The sequence below is a fragment of the Colossoma macropomum genome, unplaced genomic scaffold (genome assembly GCF_904425465.1).
Source record: "Colossoma macropomum unplaced genomic scaffold, Colossoma_macropomum, whole genome shotgun sequence".
Classification (NCBI taxonomy): domain Eukaryota; kingdom Metazoa; phylum Chordata; class Actinopteri; order Characiformes; family Serrasalmidae; genus Colossoma; species Colossoma macropomum.
In genome coordinates this window covers 30,752,074-30,764,518 of record NW_023494809.1, presented here as the reverse complement: position 1 = coordinate 30,764,518, position 12,445 = coordinate 30,752,074, and the positions used below count along the sequence as shown (strand labels likewise).

At 39.6% G+C, this 12,445-nt stretch overlaps 1 protein-coding gene across 5 annotated transcripts in view; it reads left to right on the top strand.

The window, feature by feature from the left end:
* The window catches only part of LOC118798571 (dnaJ homolog subfamily C member 13), a 117,656-nt gene that overhangs the window by 48,709 nt on the left and 56,502 nt on the right, over positions 1–12,445 (top strand). For all 5 annotated transcript variants that reach the window (XM_036557956.1, XM_036557955.1, XM_036557952.1 and 2 more), the window contains exons 7-13: positions 860–1,066; positions 1,915–2,010; positions 3,190–3,281; positions 5,654–5,820; positions 6,135–6,214; positions 7,296–7,465; positions 12,265–12,364. In XM_036557956.1, coding sequence (XP_036413849.1) covers positions 860–1,066; positions 1,915–2,010; positions 3,190–3,281; positions 5,654–5,820; positions 6,135–6,214; positions 7,296–7,465; positions 12,265–12,364 — 912 coding nt within the window. The remainder of the gene's footprint in view (positions 1–859; positions 1,067–1,914; positions 2,011–3,189; positions 3,282–5,653; positions 5,821–6,134; positions 6,215–7,295; positions 7,466–12,264; positions 12,365–12,445) is intronic.

The window sequence follows — 12,445 nt, the reverse complement described above, 5'->3', positions numbered from 1 at the left end:
CTTTCTCTTTATCTCTCTCTCTGTCTCTATCTCTTTATCTCTCTCTTTATCTCTCTCTCTCTCTCTCTGTCTCTATCTCTCTATTTCTCTCTCTCTCTTTATCTCTCTCTCTCTCTCCGTGTCTTTCTCTCTGTGTCTTTCTCTCTGTCTCTATCTCTCTTTCTCTTTATCTCTCTCTCTCTGTCTCTATCTCTTTATCTCTCTCTTTATCTCTCTCTCTCTCTCTCTCTCTCTCTCTCTGTCTCTCCGTGTCTTTCTCTCTGTGTCTTTCTCTCTGTCTCTATCTCTCTTTCTCTTTATCTCTCTCTCTGTCTCTATCTCTTTATCTCTCTCTTTATCTCTCTCTCTCTCTCTCTCCTTATCTCTCTGTCTTTATCTCTATCTCTCTCTCTCTCTCTTTATCTCTCTCTCTATCTCTCTATCTCTCTCTCTCTGTCTCTATCTCTTTATCTCTCTCTCTCTCTGTCTCTGTCTCTTTATCTCTCTCTGTCTCTATCTCTTTATCTCTCTCTCCTTATCTCTCTCTGTCTCTTTATCTCTCTCTCGCTCTCTCTCTATCTCTTTATCTCTCTCTCTCTGTCTCTATCTCTTTATCTCTCTCTCCTTATCTCTCTCTGTCTCTGTCTCTTTATCTCTCTCTCGCTCTCTCTCTCTCTCTCTCTCTCTGTCTGTCTCTATCTCTATCTCTTTATCTCTCTCTGTCTCTGTCTCTTTATCTCTCTCTCTCTGTTTCTATCTCTTTATCTCTCTCTCTCTCTCTCTCTTCTCTATCTCTATCTCTTTATCTCTCTCTCTCTCTCTCTCTCTCTATGTTTCTGATGTCTGTATGTCCGTCTGTCTATATGTTGCCCCTCTGTAGCACCTCTTTGCGTCGGAACATCGTGATGAAATCATCCGCAGTGCGATTGAACATGCTGGGAACTTCATTGGGATTATGCTGCGGTTACGGAAGGATCCTCTGACCTTCGAGGGCTTCGTCAGTGAGAGGCTGGGCAAGTACGGCTCGGACGAGAGCATCACCTCACTCGCCGAGTTCGTCGTGCAAAAGATCTCGCCACGGCACGCGGTGAGACACACACACACACACACACACACACACACACACACACACACACACACACTGATTTGCGCTGTAGAGAATGCTCAGCGTTCCGTTCTGCTGTCAAGACTTTTTATTTCTCTCTCCTTCAGAGATGGTGTTACTTTAGTTCACGGGTGTCTCTGATTCACAAGCTACAGTCAGAGTAGTCAGAAGGATTTATCGTCTCAGAAAGGAGTTTTACTGCTGTGTTTGTCTGCTTTTGGATCCAGAGGCCTCTTACAGAAACGTTTTGGCTGCATTTTTGTCTTAAGTTCAGATCTGACAGGTCAAGATAAGATTTTTCACACGTTCTTTATTACAGAAACAAATCTGATCTTGATTTAGGAATCTTATCTTACAGCATCTTATCTCTAGTTAGGAAATCTAAACCTACTTGATCAAAGTGGACAGTCAGCTGTCATGTCTGTTTCCTAGCAACCGACCATACACACACAGCTAAAACGTGAGATCTTTAAAACGCAGAGTTAGAAAAGAAAATCATCTCACAGTGAAAGCAGCGTTTTACAGTAGAAATAAATGGAGCTCATTATGCTGGTAGTGAACTATGCTGCTGACTCAGCTGCCTAAAAACCATAGAAACGGACCTTAAACAGAAGTGAGGACCCGTTGGGGTTCATCCTAAAGTTAGGACAGGATTTAGGAGGTTCAGTCTAGTTAGGATGTTTGTGTGATGCTGTTTTCTTATCTGGAGTTAATGATGAGATTATGAAGTTAGGAACTGTTATTCTGGAATAGATACTGAACTAAATTCAGTCCTACTGAAGTCGTCATGGAGACTAAAGAATTTTTTTTTCTTTCTTTGTCTGTCTCAGGAGCCTGTGAAGAGGATCCTGGCCCTCACGGAGACGTGTTTGGTGGAGAGAGACCCGGCCTCGTACAACATCGTCACCATCAAACCCTTTGGAGAGGTCATTATAAAGCAGCGTCTACTTTTCGACAATACTCTGCAATGTTTATTTAAGATGCTTGGCATAAAAAACAACATAACGTAGCACTACTTCTCATTGTTGTAGGACTAGTGTTAGTATTAATCAGCAGGAGTAGTACACTCTTAGTAAAGACAGTGGTTCTATTTAGAACCATGAGTTCTGTTTAGAGCCATTTTATGCTTAAATGTTTCTTTGCATGGTGAAATGGTTCTGCAGATTGATGGAGGATATGTTGTACATACAGCCCTTTTGAAAATAGTTCTATATAGCACCAAAAAGGGCTCTTCTAGTATTATAAGCTTGACACTGAAGCAACAGAAGAACCCTTTTTGGTTCCATATACATTTACATTTTCAGATTTTCAGAAAGGTTCACGTTCTCAGTCAAGCCGAAGAACCATTTTGCCATGCAAGGAACGATGTAAGCATGCAAATGGTGCTCTACAGTTCTAAATAGAACCGTTGTCTTTACTAAAAATCCTTGAAGAACATCTTTTTTAAAGGTGTAGGTGTAGAAGTAGCATTAACAGTAACAATAATAAAAGTAACTGGTAATGTTTTTTTTTATCACTCGATTTTTCAAGCTTTGTATCTAAATTTAAATTATCAAACGAGTAAAATTTGTTTAGTTCCAGGCTGCAGAGTTATCGGGATTTTATGTATCCCACAAATTACCTTGCAGTACACTATTAGAAATAAAGGCTCTGTGCAGGTACACTTTATATTTATCAAGGTACAAACAGTGTAAATGTTCCCTCAAAGCTCCAACAGTGGTTTTAAGGTCTGATTGTGAACCTTAAATAAGTGTTTTCCAGGTGAAAAGTTCGTATTTGTACCTTTTCATAACCGAATGTTTTAAACAGAACAGTAAAATAAAAGCCTGGAGACGAGACGGGGTGTGTGGAGTCAGTACAGCTTAGAACATATCATTTCAGTGGATTATGGTTCAGTTATGTTCCCTGACTGAAGGTACTGAGATGGACCCTTGAGAGTCCCACCCCAGTGACTATAGGAACACTGACCCAGTGACAGTGTAGTACCCCTATTTCTGAGAGTGCATGTTGTGTAGGGAAACTGCTAACGAGCTGAATTCAGAATGAGACAGAATGTTGAAGCTGTAGTTAATGAGAAAGCTGATATAATGTTGGTGCTCCTGCAGGTGTTTGCTCTGATCTGTGATGCGGAGAACCCTCAGGTATTCACTGTCGAGTTCATCAGGGGACAGATACGAAAGTACTGCTCCACAGAGAGGTAATGTGCACACACTTTTTCTTAGCTGTTCCTGTATTGATTTTTCCTTGAAGGAAATTTGCTTGTCACAAATAATAACACTCCTGTTTTTTAAGCCCGGTTTTGTTCCACTTTAGACCAATTTAAATTCCTTTTTTACTCATACGATACACGACATACAGCAGCAGTGTGATAGATTGTCCTGAGTTTGTCCTACACTCAAAAAAGTTGGTTCTTCAAGGGTTCTTTAGTAAAGAAAATGGTCCTGTATAGAACCATGAACACTTACCCTTTGCATGATTAAAGGTTTCTTTGCATCAGGATTGATGAAAAAAGTGTTGTATATGGTTCTATAGAGAACATTTTCGAAAAGGGTTCTATATGGCACCAAAAAGAGTTCTTGTATTGTGACAAGCTTGTTATCTGACCAATAGAAGAACCTTTTTGGTGGTACAAAGAACCGTTTTCATCTACAGCACATTCTCCATTAATCCAAAGAAGGCTTTCACGATGCAGAGAGCCCTTTAATAATGCAGAAGGTTCTTTGAGTGTTCATGGTTCTAGATCATACCATTTTCTTTACTAAAGAACGCTTGAAGAAACATCATTTTAAGTGTGTAGTATTTGTCACTGTTCGCTCAAACATGCCTTTCCTGGAGTTTTAATCAGGCCTGAAATTTTGGTCTGAATCTCGTGTATCCTGAGGACCTCCTGCCCGATTTTGAGCCGACCCACAAGAGCGGGTTTACAGTCCAATTATGACCTCAGCCTGAGAGAATACTGTCCAGAAATGACCGTATCTAACCAAAGACTTAATAAATCCTCACATTCCTAATGATGGCACCTGCTAAATTAGGCTGGGATGTCTTACGTCGCCCAGCAGCAACGACAGCCGTTATTAGCTCATGGATAAATTGAATAAAATGCAATGATTTCTTTGTATCTGTCAGTGCATTCAAACTACATTCTGAAGGTTTTGAGCCTTGATAAACTTTACATAGCCTGTTGTTTTCATCTGACCTTGTGCACATTGCTATGTTGTTGTAGTGAGCCAGTAATTCTAGCAAGTAAAAAAGAAAGAAAAGTAAAAAATGGGGGGAAAAGTAAGGGGCTAAAACCAAAGCAGGGCTAAATGCAGGCAAAACCCAAAAGAAGGGAAACATTCTGAGAGAAACTTGAGCATGAGCTTATAACCTGACCTGAGCCTGACAGCTGTTTGAGAAATGATCTAAGAATCTGACCAAATCTGACGGGAATAGTGGGATTGAAAAACAGGCACCATATCAAGGAAAAACAAATTTTCCTCACTATTTTGGTTGGGAGTATGAAAACGTGGTTCAAAGGTTCAGAATGTACTGTTCACGCCCCATCAGTACAGTCTGTGTCTGGAAATTATGCTCATTGTTTTTTGGGATGTGTTGAAAATTTGCATATTTACATAAACCCACCGATTGTTCCAGTCATTTAAGCCGACTTCAACCATTTTCCACAGTTGTTGGACTTCACGGGTATATTATGCTGCAGCAAACAAGCTGTAATAATAATGTAATAATGGGACGCTGGACCTTATTTGAGGCAACTGAGTGTAAATAAAAGGCAGTAAATGCGTTCACTGAGGCTTCGTGTGACTTTATGAAAACAAAAAAGCTCTAACTTGGTGCTGCAGCATGTTTAGAGGGCAGCATGAGTAATGTTTGTGTATCTGTTAGCTAATTCTAATGTTTTTACACGGCTGCTGGTGGAATGAATCGTGTTTTTTTTGGTTTATATTTTCACTCCGGTGAAGAAATCCACACATAATTCTGTGAAACTATAGATGTTTGTTTGATTTGACTGTCCAGACAGTGTTGGCTACTAAGTAAACATGATTAGCAAGTAAGGTGGCTAATTTCGCCGCTTAAGGCTTGTATTTTAATAGTTGCAAAATCAAATTGTTAATAGCAATTATTTCATTTGCAACTGTTAAAACACAAGCCTAAAGTGGCCAAAATAGCCACCTTACTTGTTAGTTATTATTATTTGCTTAGTTTGTACTGTTGAATCAAATCACATAAATGTGTGCAAAATAAAATAGCAGCAAAATTAAATCGTTAATCGTAATTATTTATTTGACGATTTAGCATCAGTTAACATTTCATTATTGTGTCAGCCCTAGTTATAAGGAGTGTTTGAATGAGGCAGCCAGTCAGAACAGAGGTCATTTACATATATCAGTCTTAAAGGCACAGTAACTGAAAACAGCCTGTTTAATGTTGTGAGATAGAGAGAAGTTGGAAAATGGTCTTGTAGATTTAGTTATGACTGCTTAGGATACATAAACCTATAAAGACATTATCAGTGGACGGGATTTGTGCCTGTAGTCTCTCTCCTTAACCCCCCCTCTTTTTCTGTAGGGACTCTTTGTTGGCGAGTCTGCTGGATGGCGTGAGGGCGTCTGGTAACAGGGATGTGTGTGTGAAGATGGCCCCCACCCAAAGAGGGCAGCGCTGGGGGCTTCTTAGCATGCCTGTAGATGAAGAGGTGGAGAGCCTACACCTCAGGTTCCTCGCTGCTCCGCCTAGTACGTACAGCAGCCTGTAAACACTCCAGCCTCACTGGTACTCAGTACTGCTGTACACTGTTTTTATACCATATTGATAATAATCTTAATAATAGTCTTGTTTACTTGACCATGTTTCTCAATGTTTATAGAATGTACTTTCTGAGCATTTAACAAAGGACTTAAGAAGATTTCTGTTGCCCAAAACTTAATACAGACTTAATACATGGTTCATATGTGATATAATATGTGAGTTCAGTATTTGTGATCTACAATTAGCCAAAAAGTACAAGTTTATTGGAATATTAATACACGTTTTTTTCCCCTCTTCTCAGATGGAAACTTTGCCGACGCAGTGTTCAGGTTCAATGCTAACATCTCCTACAGTGGCGTTCTGCACGCTGTCACTCAAGACGTAAGAGTTCTCAATCTGCCATCACTTCATTTTAACTATTTGTCATGGAGGAATAATAGAAATTAATTTCAGTACTGACATGTTGGGACAAATTAAATTACAAGTTCTCATGGACTGTGGAGCCACAGCTCACCAAGAACCATCTCAGCAGCCAATTCAACCAAAATTACTTTTGGTTCTTGCGAGGACTTTTTAAATTCCTTAATTTTTGTTCTGCTGCCCAGTTACTTTCAGACTGTACTGTATGTAGCTACGGACTGAATGTTTAGGTGGTTGTTAATATATTTTTTTAAATATTTAATATTTATTTTAATTTTTTTTAATTCAGTTGTGTTTTCCTTTTAGTATTACTCTTGATTTTTTTTTAATTTATTACTATAGTAAAGGAGAACTCCACTGATTTTTAAAAAATTCTACATAATTAAAGGGTTGAGATGCAGTCAGTCATTCAGAGTGGTTTGGTGTGAAACGCTCTGTTCTAGAGAAACTTACCGAGTCAGAACTGTTCACAGTGGTGGTGATAGGAACCAGACGTCCACCTCTAAAAGCTCCCTCACAGAAAGTTCCTACATGAAATGGTTATGAATTCACTGCCTGATGACTGAGACACTGTTTTATGATAGTTATGTGATATCGTTTGGGCTTACAGTGTATTATAATCAATTTATTTTGATCCATTCATGGCGGAAGGGTGCATGCAGCAAAAAAAAATTTTTTTAGATTTATGACTTCCTTTGCATAGTTTTACTGGTGGTTCTGGATAGTAAATAAAATGTCTATATCTGTGTTGTAGTCATGGTGACCCCTGGTTCCTATCACCACCACTGTAAAGACATCTGAGTCTCTACAATAAAAAAAATTAACATCAAACCAGTCTGCTAAATTTCCTTCGGAATCAGTAAAGTATCTATCTATCTTTCTATCTATCTCTGAAACTACTGTCTGCAGACAGAATTATTCAGAAATTAAAAAATAATTAGAGGAATTTCCCTTTAAGATGTGCTATGTTTTTATTGCTGCCCTTTCTCTATGTTGACTGTAACCATATGTATGTATTTCTCTCTCTTTATTTGTTTTGCAGGGTCTTTTTTCAGAGAACAAAGAGAAACTGATCAACAACGCCATCTTGGCCTTACTGTCCCAGGATGCAGAGCTGGCAGGGCCCAACGCTGAGCTTGAGGCCCAGTTCCAGGCCATTCGGCGCCTGGTCGCCTCCAAAGCCGGGTTCCAGGCCTTCACTCAGCTCCCCAAGTACGTCAGACTGTCTTAAGATCTCTTCTTCATGGAGAGTCAGACTCAGGTCCTGAAGGGCCGTAGCTCCTTGGTTATCACTAACAAATCTAATCTGACTGGTGAAGGGCTGGTTAATATACATTGAATCATGTGTGTTGAATCAAAGAGAAAACTGAATCTGAATTAGCTGTCAGGAATTTCCAGGTCTGGAGTCTGACGCCCCTGTGTAAAAGGGATGATTTGACCAAAAACGTCAACACATTTAAGCCAGATTAAGTCAGGTGGCCTTTATTGTCATTCCTCAATATAACTTGTATACGTTGGAACGAAATGTGCATCTTCAGGAGCCAAACACACAACAGCAGCGCATTACACAGAACTGCATAGAGTGCAGATACATGACGGTGTGAGACGAGTGCAGAACACACAATCAATAAACCAGACAGTAAATATAAAGAACAATAAATACACTAGACAGTAAATAGAGACAGGACAACAAAACAACATAAGTGAATGGGCATCATTACAAGATTTTCTTTTATGTAATTTTCGACCACTTCTGTATGTCTGTTTATCGTGAAATTTTACCACAGGAAAAAAGTATTAAAACAGCACACACACACACACACACACACACACACACACACAACACATATCGCTGCTGTCGGAAGAAAACCTCATATCTCAGTTTTTGTTGTTCATTTTTCAGTTTTTGACATAATTTGAAAATGACTTCTGCCTTTTACATTGTGTATAAATTTCATGATGAATGGACCAAAAGAAATGGCCCAAAATGACTTGGAAATAAGTCTGGTTCCATTGACTTACATTAAAAGTAAAGTATGTTTTTCCTTCTCCTATAAAGTTACCATTTTGGAGATACGAATTTTTGAGAATTTTGGAGCTATATATATATATATATATATATATATATATATATATATATATATATATATATATATAATATATATATATATATATATATATATATATATATATATATATATATAGAGAGAGAGAGAGAGAGAGAGAGAGAGGACAACACACACATGTATAAAATATATGCTCTTGAGTGTGTGTAGATACACCCATCCATATATATAATGGAGCTCAAAGCTGCGATAGATAAAAGAGCAAACATTGGCCTTTGTTCACCAACCGTTCTTAAAAGATATTTCTTCTTAAAACTCTGACTCACCAGTGTTCTCTAATCTGGGATTTGTTCTTAGGTAAGAACAGAATCTACACACTCAAGAGCACAAAGGTGAGAACAGTTCTGCGCTTTAAGAACACGTCATGAATCTGACGGAGACTTTTTCTTAGGACCTTCATCAAGAACACACTTAAGAACGAACTTAGGAAGATACTGGAGAATGAGGCTGAATGTGAGCTGTAAGCGGTGCAGAGCTCTGACTTGACTACAGAAACACTGAGGTCTCGTAGCAGCGTTCTAGTAATCAGTAATTGTGTGATCATTTGATGGCGGCTGTTGGAAACAGTGAGCAGAAGCTTGTTAACAGTGAACAGCTTGCAGGTTACTGCAGGCAGACCCTTTTAGTGTCCTTGCTTTGTTAGCCACTTTAGCACCTCTGGCTAAACTGTCCTGTAATGCTGGTGTGTTCCGCCTCTGTTCTGGAGCCAGAGCGCTCCTGTAGACAGTGTTCACAGCTTTTTTCTCAGTTGTCCCAGGTCAGGACATGCGTTCAGATTAGGAGGAATGATGTAGCAATGATTTATGAGAAAAGTCCGAATCCAGTGCTGAATCCCTGGATCCCTGGAGTAGATGATACCGCAAAAAACATCATCACAATTCTTCACGATACACATCGAGTATCACAACATCTGTCGTGATGTTTAGTTTAGTAAATTTTATAGGCGAGGAAGTTTATTTTTATAGTGTTTTTAATACATAAAGGCAATCCAGTGTGTTTAACATGTATAAAAGCAAAAGCTCATAGAAGGTAAAGTGTAGTAAGAATATAGTGCAGATCTTAAAGCTCATTTATAGATACACGAGAAGAAATATGTTTTTAACCTGGCTGTAAAAATCTACATTTGGAGCTCATCAAAAAATCTCAGCATAACAGCTAAATGCTGCTTCATGTTTACCCTCAATGCATTTCAGTCGTGCTAAAAGTGAAAAACAATGAAAATAAAGTGCTGTAAATATATATAATTATAATAATAACACGTCACTAACCCTTATTACTGGTCCTGCGAGTGTAAGTTTGTTTGGGAGCCCTGAATTCATAGGCCTGTCTGAAGTTTCCTTGAGACGCTCAGGATTTTTAACCTTCAGTTGTGAAGCTCTCTTCGAGGAAAGGACAGTCTCCACATTTTTCTTCTGTTTTTGTCTTTGTTCTTATGTTGTCTTTCTTTTTTTCCTCTCTCTTTTACTGTTTTCTTTCCTCTCTGTCCATCTCTCTGCCATTGCTGTCTCTGTGCTGCTGCTCTGCTCTGCTCTGTCTGTGTTGGTAATAAAGCTGCTCTGTCCCTCTAAGGTCTGTTCAAGTGGCAGGACCCGAACAAAAAACGTAACTATGAGTGCATATATCTCAGCGTATCCCTCCTCTTGTACCTCAGAGCTGCCTGCCTGTCTTTTATTGTCATCATGCTTTCCATCCCTCCCCCTCATATGTCCTTTTTTAGTCAGTGAGTGAAAAGAAAAAGGTAAATTTATGTAGGGCTGGGCGATACGGTTAAGCACCTTTTGTTGATAAACAATAGACATCTCGATGTTCATTCAGTCTTTCTGAAATGGCTTGAAACAATTTTCAATCAGAACAGCCGTAATCTGGACTAAACAGCTTTTATTAAAAGCGGTATTTGCAGTAATACTTAGTAAAAATGTATTTAGAAATAATCAAGGTTTATTTTCCATTCAAAGACAAATGATATATTATCATATTTACTAATGAGCCAAAATATTGCCACCAAAACAGGCATGGACTTTACAAGACCTCTAAAAGTGTCCTGTGGTGTCTGTTACCAAGATGTTAGCAGCAGATTCTGTAGGTTGTGAAGTGGAGCCTTGTTGTTCCAGCACGTCCCATTCTTTCTTGATGGGAATGAGATCGGAATGCTTGATCGGAATGGGGAACTTGGAGGCCAGTTGACACCTTGAACTCAAGGTCATGTTCCTCAAACTGTTCCTGAACAATGCGTGCAGTGCTGTTGAAAGAGGCCACTGCCATCCGGGAACACCACCCACATGAAGGGATGTACCTGATCCGCAACAGCGGGTAGGTAGGTGGCGCGTGTCAAAATGACATCCATGTGAACGTGAATGTCGACCAGAGTATCACAATCCCTCTACTGGCTTCCCACAGTCCGTCTTGGTCCATCTCTTCTTCAGGTAAACTGTGCACATGTTCCCAGCTGCTCAAATAATGTCTAAGAGAATGGGACTCATCAGACTGGGAGACCTCCTTCCACCGCTGTAAGGTCCGATTCCGACACTCGTGTGCTAGTGCGCTCTCCTGCGTGTGGGATGGTGGTGTTATCCACTGCGCTGTCCACCTCTGTGACATACCACGTGATCGTTTAAGGTTTCCGTTTTGCTAATAAGCCTGAACATGCTCGGTCTCAGTTCAGGAAACCTTAAAATGCGCTTAATGGGACACATTAAGATCACCGCAATGTCTACAGCAGGCGCCAGGCAACATGCGACTGCCCTCATGAGCCTGCTGAGCTTTTAAACACCCAGTTGTAACACATTTTAAACAATAACTGGTCTTAAGTGCTGCGAATTCACCAAAATTTAACCTTGAAGATCGGCGCACAGGCTGCTGGTCACATAGCAAAGCAGACAAGTATCTCGCCTAGTAGCTATTAGCTATTGAAGGGGCAAAGAAAAGAAAGACTTAAGACCTTAAGAGAGACTTTTGTAATTAAGAGATCAATGAACAGGCTCATTTGCATTTATAATCACTCCAGCTGGTTTTGATACGTTTAATCTGCAGCGAGAAACTGACAAAAAAAAAAAGTTACGAAGCTGAAGTCGCTTCTCATTTGCCAGCTTCGTGTTTGAATTTTTGCCGATCCACCTTAAATGGTGCACCAGTTTCATTCTGGCTCTCAGGCACCATTTAAGGTGGAATGGAAAAATTTGAACAAGAAGCTGGCGATTGAGAAGCGACTCCAGCTTTGTAAAAACGAACACTGAGAGACATTTTACAAGAAACTGTTCTACTTTTGAGGAAAAGTTTCCTGCCGGAGATGCGAGAAAAGCAGCTACAGCTGAGCTAAAGCTTAAAGCAGAGCAAAGTAAGTCTGCGTTTTCCTTTATATTATGTTTTTAGTCTATACTAGCACATCAGCACATCGGTTGTGGCTCCTACGGTGGATTGATTTTTGTTGAAAGGACAAAATGGCTCCTCTTAACATTTGAGTTGCGCCCCCTGGTCTACAATCCCAAATAAAAAACCGTTGTAAATATATCATAAAGACATCGCCTAGCCCTAATTCAACATATAATACAAATTCTTTTATTTTCCTTTCCTTCCTTTTCTCTCTTTCTTTGTTTATTTGTCTTTCATCCGTCTATCTCTGTCTGCTTTCTGTCTCTTTTTCTCATATATCTTGACTCTTTCTCTGTGGGGTCACTGAGATGTATGAAGGGTCTGTTGTGTCTGTACTGGATTCGATCCTGTCCAGATATTGACTCTGTCAGCGGATTGTTGTGTATAACTCCATACTAATATCAGCCCAAACATGTACAGTGATTTGTGTTGGGCTGTCATGTGTTTATTTATTTTTTTCCAATCTGTTTGTTTCCCAAAAAGCCCCGTATCCAAAGGTTTATTTCTGTTTTCCAGGTTCAGAGAGAAGCTGGGTGTGAAGACTGTAAAAGCGCTGAAGAGGAACAATAACGGAATAACACATGCTGCTATAGACATGCTCTGTGCCCTGATGTGTGTAAGTGTGTAACCGAGTGTCTGCAGTTCTCATTGTCGTCTTGTGGCGCAATAACATGTAATCTTTGTGAAAATGCAGTTG